This window comes from Ochotona princeps, chromosome 15 (genome assembly GCF_030435755.1).
Source record: "Ochotona princeps isolate mOchPri1 chromosome 15, mOchPri1.hap1, whole genome shotgun sequence".
Lineage (NCBI taxonomy): Eukaryota > Metazoa > Chordata > Mammalia > Lagomorpha > Ochotonidae > Ochotona > Ochotona princeps.
The window spans coordinates 26,601,391-26,616,062 of NC_080846.1; the positions used below are offsets into that span (position 1 = coordinate 26,601,391).

The 14,672-nt window shown below is 37.0% G+C and overlaps 1 protein-coding gene across 1 annotated transcript in view; it reads right to left on the bottom strand.

Moving 5' to 3' along the window:
- Positions 1 to 375: 375 nt before the first annotated feature.
- Positions 376 to 14,672, bottom strand: part of TSPAN8 (tetraspanin 8) — a 30,181-nt gene continuing 15,884 nt past the window's right edge. The window contains exons 3-8 of the mRNA XM_004583031.3: positions 13,856 to 13,993; positions 12,383 to 12,457; positions 12,174 to 12,281; positions 7,755 to 7,889; positions 4,769 to 4,852; positions 376 to 1,250 (exon numbers count right to left, since the gene is read on the bottom strand). Of these exons, the coding sequence (XP_004583088.1) occupies positions 1,197 to 1,250; positions 4,769 to 4,852; positions 7,755 to 7,889; positions 12,174 to 12,281; positions 12,383 to 12,457; positions 13,856 to 13,993 (594 nt within the window). The 3' untranslated portion in view covers positions 376 to 1,196. The remainder of the gene's footprint in view (positions 1,251 to 4,768; positions 4,853 to 7,754; positions 7,890 to 12,173; positions 12,282 to 12,382; positions 12,458 to 13,855; positions 13,994 to 14,672) is intronic.

The following is a 14,672-nucleotide window of genomic DNA, read 5'->3' on the forward strand; positions in this document are numbered from 1 at the left end:
TCACTGGAGCCATTCTTGCTGCTTCACTGTGTCTGAATTAGCAGGAAGCTGGAGGCCAAAAACTAGAACCTGCTATCAAACCTAAGTGCTGTGGAACTGTCATTGTGATACAGCCAGTAAAGCCACTGCTTCTAATGCCTGCATCCTGCATGAATGATTAGCTTTAAGGAAGTTATTTACTAAAAGAGGCAGTACAGTGGTAAATACTTATCAATCAGTTGTCCAAAATTAGAGAAAAATCCAGTTCTGGTTTTATGTCTTTTGTCCGTGTTGGTGAATTTCCAATGTGATGTCACAGAATAGAATTAGGGAGCTCTGTGTGTGTGTGTGTGTGTGTGTGTGTGTGTGTGTGTCTGTGTGTCTGTGTGGACTCGGCTCTATCAGCATGAGCCAGCAATCCAGAACAGCACGGGGAGGTGGTAAGAAGCAGCACTGTGTGGTGCTAGAAATGTTCTACACGTTCACTCGGGAGAGTGTTTATGCAGATGTATGCACAATCATAGAGCTATACAACAAAGGAATTACTCTGATAAAAAGCAGATTTTCAACATGTTTCTGAGATCTAGAAAGGAAGGTCACTGATAACTACAGTGACCCAGAGCAAAATCCAGAAGATACCAGAGGTTCAAGAGCTGGGACATGGGCATTCACATATTCTTGTCCCCACAATAAATATTTAACAACAGAGACATCATGATGGTCATTGCCATACATAGAAAAAGAGGCTGAGCCTTTAGCAGGATTGTCTCAATCAACTCAGCCTCAGATTTAATTCAGTCTTTTCACAACAGAGAACAAATTACACAGGAAAGAATGTTGATTCTGGAAATCCCAGATGCACTGCCTTGACTATCTCTGACTCTGTTGCTGAAAACTAAAGATTATTCCACTGGGTGGCTCTAGATGAGCATTTTACACACAGCATTACCTGAATAAAATGATTTAGATGCAGAAAAAACATCCATATAAACAATGTTACTTTTATTTTGAGTAAAAATACACATCCACATAATTTTCATTTTGTTCCTCAATTCTTAAATATGTTCAATGCATCAGAGTATATCCTAGGTCTAGCTAAATGAGACATTTTAATAGAACAGTTGCAGCTGAAACACATGTACTCACATATTTAGTCACAAAGCTAAAACTAAATTCTAAAGGGGCTTGATGGATGATAGCTTGACACTTCTGCAGAATCATTTGTTCCCAATCTGGCAGTACAGGACCATAGAAAACACCAAACCAAGTATCTGGAGGATAAAGCAACAAAATTAATATGGTACTAAAGACATAAATAAACAGGAAAAAATTATGGATTTTACAAGATTCATTCTATGGAACATGGCATGGCAACTTTCATGTTTCTAAAAGGTAAGAACACATGCTTTCCCATACACTGAAAAATACACAGTGTTAATTCCTCGTTATTTCATTTAATAGCATTGATTGGCATACATCTGTCACTATCATGCAATTTGTGGAACATTATAGACTTTAAAAGATTCAGTCTATTGAGAGTTCTGACTTTATGCATCTAAAACACTATTTTTCCTGAGGCTCTGTCAAAAGAGCACCCATAGAGCTCTGAGTCAGGTTTTAGGCTGATCAGTCAGATTCTAGGAGTTATGCAGTAGCAGCTCCCCAGGGACCTTGAGCCTCTTTCTGGAACACATGTAGTCTGTAGGGTGTCTGCCCTATAGCCTGGGGGAGCTGAGCCCTCTGGGGGCTCAATACACCTATTGCTTCCATAGTAATCTGTGATCATCTGTTTTAGATCATCTGCATAAAAATCAAGGAGTCTTAAATTTCTCCTGCCATAATTTTGGGCATTGCTGAGAGGGATGAAAAAATGAAGTAACTTTAAAAAAAAAAAAAGCTTCTAGACTATGGGGAAAAGCTTAATTCAGGAATTTCCTTTGATGCTTAAAAAAAGCACAGCTGAAAATCTAGGGCATAATTTCCACCATATTATGCAGCTCATTTAAGAGCAAGAGAACCCAAATTTTGCTCTAATTGCCTCTGCAGGTGGTTTTCTCCCACCCTGTGGCATTGAGGTTGAAATGACAGAGAGGACCTATCCTCTTCTTCAGCAGTCCTGTTACCAGAGGCAGGAGGGAGGCAAGGTGCCATCTACGCTGAGTCAGCTTAAATGTTCCTGCTGTTTTGAGCTCTCCTGTTTGCTAATTCTTTCCTGGAAATGTAATTCAAATGAGAATTGCTGCCTAATATCTCTTCTTTCACAACAGTAACAACAAAAGTCACCAATTCTCTACAAAAATAATGATGTTCATTCAAAAGTGTTCTAAAAGGATTAAGACGTGGTCTTTCTTGTTTTGACCCTAAGCCTTGAGTCTGGGGAACAGGGATTAGGAAAAATAAAATAAAATACAAAATAATGGGATAAGGCAATCATGTTTGATTGTCACATTCTTTAAAAAAGGAAGGCCACAATTCATCAGCGAGCTAGACAGCTAATACAATGTGTTATGTTTTATATTGATCATTGTTTAGGGAAATACCAAATACAAGCTAATCATTTCACAATAGGATATGCTAAGATTCAAGAAAAATTTGCCAAGTGGTATGCAGAAGACCAACATTCTAAGGAAATCTAAAAAAAAAAAAATGTTGTAAATGTTGTAAAATTTTCATTTTAACTTCCCCACCCTCCTGCCAGAGTAACTTTCATCCTACACAGTCATGACTGCCAGTCTCAAACAGCTTTTTAAAAAACACTAAAAGAAAATAAATGTTGATCATGTGAGGAGGGTAGGAAACTTATAAATCATTGCAGTCAAATAAAAATGATAGTCTGGCTATTGAAGTGAAAATAATGATAATTCCAAACATGTCCACAGATACATCTTTATAGAGTAAGGCATTTTGCATACATTCTGAGCAATGGATCTGCAACCATTCTAAAGTGCCTTTATAACTATTATCCTGCTCCATGAAGCCAGTGCCTACACAGACTAGGGCCAAAGGTATAAATGGAAAGGGTGTCATTTGTTTGTTCTATGACTTATTTCTAAGGAAATGGTCTGACTGTGTTTGCTGCAGGTATATCAGTTCCCTTATAAATATCTGCCAGAAAAATTTTCTCCCTATGTATCTTTGTTTCCGGAATTTGAACTTTAGAAACAGAAAAGGAGATGGGCCTTCGTGTTAGACCACTTGTAGTAATTACTGTAACAACCCATTTTGATTGGAAAAGGGGGCACATTTTTTAAATTGGCTGACAGAAGAGTACCTTCTAAACTCCTTTTCTAATAAAGCAAGGATGAATAGAAAATTAGTTTCTTTCTCTTCAAACCCTTCAGAAAAGGCAGGCTTTTGATTCAGATTTAGAACAGAAAAAAAACAAATTAAAAATTTAAAAAGCTAACAGTTTTTTGAACAGGCTGTTTGCCATATCTACAGAACCTAATTGATCTAACTGTAAAATATGCTCATATTTTATGTTAACACCATGTAAATTCCTCACCTATAAGTTATTGCACATAAGGTTTTTATTAAGCTATTTCACGGTATATTTCTTTAGAAAAACCAAACAACTAAAGTTACAACAAATACATGAAGTATACCAATTTCATAAATATTTCAATACATCATTCCTCTTACAATCTTATTTTCTACTCAGTGTATTTAGATTCTAGGCGATATATTTGGCTACGACACAAGAGACATCAGTCTCTCCAATCAATTATTATTTTTTCTGGTTTGACTTACCAGAAGCTTCTTCCGTACATTTGTTGAGTATAGCTAGCGATAGCCAATTGTCTGAGTTTGCGTGTAATAAAAAGCTTAACACTCACATTGACCATTTTCTCATTTCAAGCCTGCACTAAGAATCTTTCTTTTAAATTCAACTCCACAACATATATGCATATACGTACTGTATGGATGAGTATATATGAGCATTTATGTAATTTTTCTTGCATCTCTGGGTCATTAGTAGTTAGTTCTAAATTAGTGTAAACCCAGAATGTAGACAAAGAAATAAAGGCACATTTTTCAAAAGATAGAATCAAGAGAAATTAACTGGATCTGATATTGTGTTGCAGTGGCGTAAGTCTCTGCTAGTGGCTCCAGCAACCCATCTGATGCTGGGTGGAGGCCCAGCTGCTCCACTTCCCGTCCAGCTGCCCGCTAAGGTGCCCTGGGAAACAGCAGAGATGGCCCAAGTGCTTGGTTCCCTGCCAACCACTTGGGAAAGCCAGCTGTTCTAGGCTCCTGGCTGCAGTCTGGCCCAGACCTCGGCATTGCTGCTATTGGGGAGTAAAGCAGTGGAGGGAAAATCTCTCTCTCTCCCTTTTTCTCATTGTATCTGTCTGGCTCTCCCTCTCTGTGTAATTGGGTTTTCCAAGTCAACAAGTCAATTTTTTTTTTTAAATCACATACTCTTGGAACTGTTTTTTAAAAAAAAGAGAAACAAACTATTTTAAGTTGGCTATATTTCAGATCTAAAGAGACAGCCATTATCGATCATCAAAGACTTACTAATCTGGGCTACAAAAAATTATAGAGTAGCTCTACCTGCTGTGAATGGTCCCCACCTTTTCTGCTATTGTTGGCTGGGAAATTTATGAACTATAGGAATAGCTCACATCCTGAGAATTCTTACTAATGTCCTGTAAGTGAATTTGATTCACTTGGTATCTAAGTTACTCAACATTAGAGATTTGGCTTACCACAGATAATTTGTTAGGAATATTAATGAACTGACAAAGGAATGAATGAGGAGCCAATAAGGCAAGATTGTACATACCTCAATAACCGCAAGTCCAAAAGCTATTCCGATAATTACAATAATATGTTTCTCAAATAAGTCTTTTACCAAAGAAATACATGTCTGTCAAAAAAAGAAAAAATAAAATGTCACCTTTAGCAAAATTTTGATGTTACATAAATTAACATATTTATTCATTTGATTGAATAAATTCATGTCTTTCATTGTTACCAAGCAACACACTCAACAAAAAGAAAGGAGAATATTTTATCTACTCCCTACTTCATCCTTGCTTCAAAAAGTTACAACTGGTTTGATTTTGTGCAAATTAAAAATCACGTATAAATGTACTCCTCAGGAGAAACATTTTGCTCAACTACATAGCTACTAAATATAGGATTTAAAATTGTAAATTATGTTTTCACCAATATCTCCCCAAATTAAGATATTTCCCCCAAATCAAAAATCACTTGAGGAACAAAACTTTGCTTCAGCTAACTGGCTGCCAAATCTATCAATTAATTATGAATCATAATAATTATAAATATTAATATTAAATGTTATTTAATCAGCACAAATTGTAAATATTATACAAATTATAATATTTATAAGTTGCAAAATATAATTTTATCCTAAATTCAGATTATTCATTTTAGAGCTGATATCACTTTAAGTTTTTAGGGGATTTCAGAAACTGTAAATGAAGGGTTTCTGGTTATGATTTTAGTTAATTATATAACAAATTTTCATTTACAAAAGAAGAAATTTTTAAACCCCTTTGCAATATCAATGTCACTGACAAATGTGTGCAATTTTGTCAGTTGAAAATGAAAGGAAATTATATGAGAACGTTTCACTGCTATTCTCATTTTTTAAAGGAAAGAATCTTTATATCTAGCATTATGCCATCAGTTTAGGTAAACAGGAGATATGCAATGTTGTCACTATTACCTTTTTCAGATTAGACCTAAAAATTTCCAGAAACTCTAGTTTTTAGAGATAATTATAAAAGTGGAGATTGAATCTATATGAAATACAGCATCTTTAAAACATTTCAACGTGTTCAAAGGCCAACATAATATTTCTATTTGTTAAATAACATAAATTTTTCCATCCAGTTGAGTTGTTGTTTCCTCCTTCATTCCTAAATGTAACGAGTTTCTTCATTCATGTCTGATGAAAAGCAGTAAATATTAATGGAGATTTCTACATCACTTATGGTTAACTGAAATTAATGATTATATCTACTGAGTCACATTAGTTATATCTAAGGAATTTTTCCTTGCCACACCCCTTGAGATAACAAGTTTATCTTGGTAAAATAAGGGTTGGGGTAAGAGGAAATGCAAAGTATAACCATTCCAGATTTCTTATTTTTCCAGACTTGTTGAAAATGAGCAAAGGCAGATGGAAGTATTTTCTGAATTTATGGCCTTCCTTTTGGAAAACTGGTGCATCTATCAAACTACATCCAGCTGAATTATGTGTGAAATTGCAGGGCATCCCCTTTTTATGAATAATGCTAGGGACTTTTTTAGGATCTGAGCAAAAACATTTTTGAGTTGAATCCTTACCAGGAGATCTCCAGCAATCTGTAATTGAATTGACTCATTTTTTCATTACGCTAAACTGAAACTGTATCCATTTGTACCACATTTACTTTCTTCCCTCTTAGAGATAATGTAGCATTAATATTAGATGAGGAAGCAGGGAGCAAGGCAATAATAAAATGTTTTTGGTGGAATTACTTTGACATTGAAAATACATGGTAACAATTTAGTCTTGTAGATAACTTTTCCCACACCAATTATTTTCAATATTAATGCCAGCAATTTTTCTTTAGAACAGAAACTGTGAGCGGAGGAAATATTCAGGTAAAAGGAAATTTCCCTTTGACACTATTGTATTCTAGATATTAACTTCAGTGTTAGTTGCTAAACAGGAAGAACGATACATTGAAAACAATCTTTAGGCATTAAAGAAATCAGCTCATTTTGAATTATGATTCATTTGTATGCATCTCTCTCTTAACTTGAACCGTAATCTTGAAGATCCAGAACCACATATGACCCTATGAAGAGTCTATATCACACACAGAGGGCACTGAAGAATAACAGTACACACATGGTACTAGTACCAACTTATCCATTATGCATTTCTTCCAGGCAAAAGGATGTCAAGTCCTCCGTCAAACTATATCATGACTTTAAAGACTGACCTGGATTAGAGACAGAGGAGGGCCCAACACTTGTGCTTACTCAAGCAATAGCAATATCCACTGAATTGAGCTGCCTAATCATTCTATTCTCTCTTCTAATGGCATTAGCTCCATTAATAGAGATGTTATATGATGTTCAAGAAAGGATTCCCACAATCTGGTAGAACATCTACCACATAGCAGGTGCTCAACAAGTACCCGATGACTTGATGAACAGCAAGAAACAAGACATTCACTGATACCCACAAGTCACATAAACACTGTTTTCATAGACATACAAGAAAAAGCATCTTTCCAATTGAGTTTAAATATCCAAGCTAACTTCTCATTTCACAAATAACTGGATAAACTGAGAGTATCTTTAATACCAGAACCTAAACCTCAAAACACCAAATCCTTCCTTTACACTTACATCATTTCTTAAGAAAACTTTAATTTAAAAAAACTTACTTTGCAAATACTAGTTTTTTAAATTTATGTTTTTAAATTTACTTTTTAAAATTTATTTCACTAAAAACAGGACAAAATATACTTTATGTATATATTTTGCCATCTTTTACTGGTTTTATGGTTTTGTTGAGTATTAAAGTTGCTTTCAAATAACACCAAACTCATAGAAGAAATATGAATACTTCCTTTTCTTAATACATGCTTTTGTCCTTAAGTAAGGCATTATCATCTAAGGGGGAAACTCCTGTTAATATCATAATTCCCATTTTACTTGCTTCACATGGAGTTTTTGGACACACATTCATTGTGAAAATACCATATCTACCTTTTTGTGGTAAATTTGATTTTTTTTCTCACCTCTTGGTACACATATAGTCCATGATAAACTGTACAGGAATCTGATGTCGTTGTTGAACATTCACATGATTTGTAATTTTGTTGAAAATTATTTCCCCAATCAGCAGCTCCTTTGACCAGACCACAGCATTTAAACTGTTTGATGAAAAGAATGAGCAGTCATTAAGATTTTAAACATTGTCAATACATTAAATCTTACACTTCTGAGTTCATTATTAAGATGTTTCTCATGTTAAATTATAAATCTCACTTCTCTGAACACAGGAGTAAAAATGAAAGTTTATTTTATCTTAATGAGGAAAATGACATTAAGATACAAAAGTTGGAGAAACTTAGAAATAAGATTTTTAAAAATTCATCTTCAAGTTTAGTGACAAGAGAAGGGCTGAGTCGGGTCTATATAGTCCAGATTTTAGCAAAGATGCTCCCAGAGATTTCAAGAAACTGTCAAGGTATCACTAAAGAATCATTGTTCAAAATGGAGGAGAACATTGAAAAATAAAGTTTTCACTCCAAAATTTCTGGTCACTTCTGGAGGAGAGAAGGAGAAAAATTAAAAGCATCTCAAAAAAAAAAAAATCACATTCTCTCTTTCTCTTTTTCTGTCTCTCTTCATTTTCTCCCTCTCTGTGGCTTTAAAAAAAAATGTAGTGATATGGAGCTAGGAGTGGTGATTAATGCATTGAACAACAGATTCAAGTTCCACAAATAGTTCAAACAATGGATTTAAACTAACAAGTTCAACTGAGAAGTTACACAGTTTTACACTTTGGCTCAAAGAATTAATTGCACAAGAACATGTCTCAACAGGTGTATGTATGACAAAGAGCTGGAAATTTCAGGTGGTTCCAAGGTCAATATTAGCAAGGAAGGCGATCTTGAAACAATTTCTTTTTTTGTACCTGTGGGAGACATGATTAATTGCCTACTCTTTCTGATTATGCAATCTTGAATAGCATGAAATGATGCAGATACTCCAAGTCAAACAGAATGTAGGTCCCACAATACACAATCAGAGATCTATTTGTACTGGGAATTCAACACACCTCAGGGAGGCACACAGACATAGAAGATAGGGTGGGAAGCAGGAAAGCACAAGCTTATCATAATTGATCAACAGATCGACAGTGGGAGCAGTTAGAAAAAAAGTTAGGCAGGACTTGGGGAAAGCTGTGCAACCTCTGAATAAAAAGAGCAGTCTACTGTGGAGCACAAAGCCCCTCTAGACAAATAGTAACCCAGGAGAGGAACATTCCATCATATGTCAACAGGGAATCTGCATGGAAATTCCCTGAAATTCAAAAAAGAAAGCTACCCCTCCTCTGCAATTTCTGTCTATGGGTAGTAGAACCCATATTACCCAGCCAAAATCAAGAGTAGGACACTTTTCCCAAAGAATCAACTAAAACAACAAAGCCATGGAGGACAAAAAAGAAGAAAAATAACCAAACTTAAGACAGGAGAAAGGAATGGTAGCCTATTAAACATAAGGAGGAGAAAATGAAGGATTGCTGTAACAAGACTGGGGGCACTTCAGCAGAACATGCAAAAATAAACAGACTAGTTAGGAACTCACAGCTGGCACTGAGAGTTTGAATTTCAGGAAAAATGTACAGCAAGTATGACCTCTGGCACATCTGGCTGATGCCAACCGTCTAGGAGGGTCAAAGTTACTACATCTGGCCAATGCCAACTGACTGGGAAGGTTCAAAGTTGCTCAAGGACTAAGGCTGTGCAAATTCTTCCTACTTTAAACTTGCGTTAGCTTGTGCTCTAGAGTGGAAATGACCCAGGAGGAGAGAAACAAAAATCAAAGGGATGCAACTACAAGGGAGTTCAGATCACACACAACACCGAGGATACTGAACAGGGAATGACCCTTATCAGGTTGCAGTCATTGGAAACAATGCTTTAAGCAGAGTTTTTACAAGCTGGAGTCTATCCAAATGGGAACTGAAGAATGCTCTGAGGGGAAAAAAGGCATCTGATAAATAGCTTAAGAAACCAAGGATGTTTCAAATTGAAAAGCAAAGCTTTTAAGAATCAAGCAATATCAATTTTCAAAGAAAAAGTTGCCATGTGTGAAAGCATCCATAGAATTTCTTTGTTTTCTGAAAACGTTGAAGAAATAGAACAAAATGATGTAAATTCTAGGAAGGCACATTTGTTTTGAATTAAAAAAAAACAGTAATCATCTGATATATTTAAATGGAATGGAAATTTAAAAGTCTTAATTCTTTAATATTTATTTCTAATGTATTTATGTTATTTATTACTTTGAATGAGACATGAAGAGAAAGAGTGAGAGTTAGCACTCATCAGTTGGTCATCTTCTGTCCCACAAAAAGTCTGTAACAGGCAGGAATGGACCAGGCCAAAACCTGAAACCTAGAGTTCCATGTCTTCTAGATGAACCACAAAGGCCTCTAAGTACTTGAATCATCACCTACTACATCACAGGGTGTGCATTAGCAGCAAGTTGGAGTAGCAGGCACAAGTGCTTGGGACTTGAACCAAGCACTCTGAAATGGCCATCTTGAGTGGTGGTTAAATCTGCTGCACCTAAACCCAACCCTTCAATGTTTAAACAGAGGGTGGGTACAAGATCACAAATATAATGCTTCAGTAATTGGGAAGTCAAGTTAAATAATCTACACAATTATCCTCTAAAATTGTGAGAATTTTCAAGACGTGCATAAAATGAATACTACTTGTAGTTAATCCGAATTAAAAAATATGAAAAGGAAGAATTTCATAGGGAACTGTTAGTTTCTGTCAACCTTTACAGTACATGGATTTTGAAAGAAAAGAAGTTAGTACATTCTAATAGTGGACAAAGGTGAAGAATAGTGCAGTGGCAGAAAGGCAAAATGTCCCAAGGGAGCTCAAGGATACAAACAGAACTGGACTCCAAATGTCTTCTTCATGGAAGGGTATACAGCCAGATGAAAAACATTAGGTGAGAGCCAGATAGTAGAATACTTTCAGTGCCTAGCCCAGTTTTAACTTCATCTTACAGAGAAGGTTATACTAGAGTGGGGTTAGTGTGGCAACTATAAAGAAGTAAATAGACTAACAATACAGATCTCAACTCAAATGCCAATCCCATAATTCATCAGCAGTCAGATGCCTCTAAACCTCAATCTCTTCATCTGTAAACTGGGATGATGAGAATAGTGATGTTATCCATCCTTTGTGACTTGGATATTGGTTTGGATGTTTCTCAAATGGCCAAGATTAGAGGTGTGGTCCTCAGGGATCACAGCTGTAAGGCCACATCATCTCTTGGGGTTGGACCCGTGTAGTGGGGGCGGGGGTTTCTTAGATCATTGAGGGCATGCCCTTAGAAGGACTGAGGCACATGGCTATCACTTTTTGCTCCTAGATGAGATGCGACCACCTACTCCAAAGCACACTCCTGCCATTTCTGTCTGCTACTTGCTATGGATCCCTCACCAGAACTGAGAAAGATGCTGGCCTCACATCCTTCAAAACTGCAAGCCAGCCAAATAACCATTTTGTCTTCTGAAAGTTATCTGCTTCAGGTATTGTGATGTTAGAATGCAACAGCTGACTAGTGCATCATGTCCTGTGGTTTGGTATGATCATAGTGTGTGTTTCTCAAAGCTGCATGTGCTGGAAGCGTGCTTCCCAGTGGACTGGCTTTGAGATGGTGGAAGCTTTAAGAGGTGGGGCCTAATGGAAAGAGTTAACTCTCAAGGGTTCTTCCCTTATGGGTTAATTAATGCTGCTTTTCTTGAGTGGATTGTTCTTGCAGAAGTGAACCGATTGCTATGAGAATAGGCTGTTACAGAAAGACTAACCTGGACTGCCCCCAACCTCTTTCTTCATGACTTGCCATGTGATGTCTCTACTCTCTTTCACATATACACCTGTCACAGGCTGACATCTGACATCTGCCTGTCCTGCAGTTGAATAGGAGCAGGGGCCGTGTTCTGTTATAGTAACACAAATTGAACTAAAACACCATGTCATGTGATTATTGTGAGGCTTAAAATAGCCATTGCATGTAAACTGGGTGCATCATGAATATCACTATTAGCAAAGCTTATTTTTATGAGAGACTGAAGAGTGGGCAAGGGAGGGAGGAGCAAACAAGGGAGAGGAGACTCCCCCAATCACACCATCCTTTTGATGACAAATTTTAAAGCGATTATTGGTTTGAACCAATCTTACGCATAACTTCTTAACCTCTATCTTCCAAACTGCTAAAAGAACTGCATATGAAACTGGAAAATAGTTCCAGATATTTATGAATTTTTCTCAAGCATGGGAAAAGCCAAACCAGTCAAAATCTGTAAAATGCAAACATTATCAATCTTCATGGAATACAATAGCTTAAAAAAAAACATAAAAAAACTCCATCCAACTCCCCAAATGACCCACAGATCTAATTACCTCTTCTTGAAATTCACTCATCGCCTGCTGGAAGGTTTTTGCAGCGTCACTTGTTTCACTCAACAGTTTTGCATTTTCGTAAAGAGTTTCATTTAGAATGCGGCTGTACTGCAAATGGGAACAAATACTATTAGATTACTTGTGCCACAGGGCATTATTGCAATTTCTCATACTTTTCCAGCATTGTCAAACATCCCCTACATACACACCTCAGATTTAAAAGTAGCTCCTAGGATTCCCGCTGCCACTTGCAGGAGCAGGATCAGCAGCAAACCTATGAAAAACTAAAACAAAGAAATAGGAATGTTTATTGTCCTCTATGCAGTCAGCAATTTTCAGGAAAACTTCTCTTGACAGCTGGAGTCTTATCACACTTAAGCGACAGTCACGCTCTTCACTTACTCTACCCTGCCTCAAACTGCAAACCCCAGCTCTGTGGTTGCTCAGAAACATTCGCTTCAAAGACTGGCCAAGGAGAATAGTTCAAATGAAGATTTACAGATAGCAAGTACTATGGGCATCTATGATTGTGAATGAAGGGGGCTTTAAACATGCATTTGAATATTATTGCTCCTCTTTCCTTTCTTCATCAAACACAACTCAGAGATGGTCTTGAAACAGTATTTCCATCATTATCAGGGCCATCTGACCTCTGGTTAGATAGATTCCTACAGTCTACTTCAGGTCTACATAATCATAATTTTGGAGGATGCAGCCCACTGCTTCTTTTTGTTTAACAAATTGCTCAATAAAAAATTATTTCCCCCTCACTGCAAAGAAGGTCATGCTAACCAAAAGGCGCTGGTAGAGATGCTGCTACAGTTCTGTTAAAACTCTTGGGCTTCTTTGATAGAAAAGAAACAGTTAAAAGAAATTCTTTTCAGGGACAAAAGAAACATTAATTTTATTGAGAAGCAGGTTTTGATTAGCTCTGATAAGCACCAGTGTCAGATTTATAACCGATAAACACTTGGGGTTTTTTTCCCACTAGTTTTATCATATCCATTCATTATCTGCTACTGTTCATGTCAAAATCTTTGGGCTATCCCAGCATAATTCATCCTCCTTGAAGCTTTCTGAGTGACAGACTCAGTTCTGTTATTCCTTATGCTTGTCTTACCAGCTACATAGGACACTTCATGATTTGGCCACAGACTTAGCTCCACTCCTTGCTCCAGGCAGCTTCTGTCTATTCTCCAGCCATTTCCAAGGCCTTTCAGTACCCCCAATACTGCTAAACTGTCAGGGCCTCATTTTTAGAGATATCATTATGCCTTTGCCCATACAATCATTTTTCATTTCTTTCCCTGGCTAACTATTCCCTACCTGTCCCCACCCTTTGCCTTTTTTCTACTTATTAATCTTTCCTTCCAAGTTTTAATTGCTTTAAATTGTATTTAGGATTTAGCACAGATTCTGACACGTGGAGGTATGTAGTGATGTTAACAAATGAATGACTTACAAACAATTGGATGAATGATGACAATTTATCTCTTCTTGCAGTATCCTCCAATCTCAGCCAAACTTAGTCACCTCTAAGTTAAGCTCGCTTCCACAGTCAAATCCTCTAACAAAAGTTGGCGTTAGATCAATCTTAGCTAATCCTTTGGAAAGGCAAGGAGGGTGGACGATGACCCTCCGAGTCTTCTGATTGAGCACTGGGGCTTGCTTGAAACACTCACCAACAGAAGCATGCAGCGGCTTTCTTTCATGGCACCACAGCACCCCAGGAAGCCCAGGACCATGATGATGGCACCCACAGCAATCAAGAGATCCGCAGAAACATAGGAGTTGGTGCCAGAGCCCCCACTATTGAGAATCTGGAAATAAAAACAAGTTGATGACAAAACAAACAAAAACTCCTCTGCTTCATGCTTCCTTCACTTAACAGTTACATCTCTCACACACACATGAAAAAAGAAAAAAAATATTTCCAGAAGATTGCGAACAGCTTTCACCTCTGAAAAAATCTTCAATATTTGAGAAAATAAATATGATCTCCTTGATTGAACATCTTATATACTACATTATGTATATATTAAAATATCAGTTGGTAACCCATGCATAAGTACAGATTCTATGTGTACAATATCTTATTTTTTCTAAGACAATACATTGAAAGTTGAATGAGATAGATGCAATAGGTTTTTTTTTTAAGGTTTGTTTTTATTGCAAAGTCAAATATACAGAGAGGAGGAGAGGCAGAGAGGAAAATCTTCTGTCTGATGATTCACTCCCCAAGTGGTTGTAATAACCGGAGTTGAGCCGATCCAAAGCCATGACCCAGGAGCCTCTTCTGGGTCTCCCACATGGATGCAGAGTCCCAAAGCTCTGGGCCATTCTCAATTGCTTTCTCAGATCACAAAAGCAGGGAGCTGGATGGGAAGCAGGGCTGCTGGGATTAGAACCAGCACCCATATGGGATCCCGGTGCATGCAAGGCAAGGACTTTAGCAGCTAGGCTACCACACCAGGTCCTGTAACAGGCTTTTGAAAACAA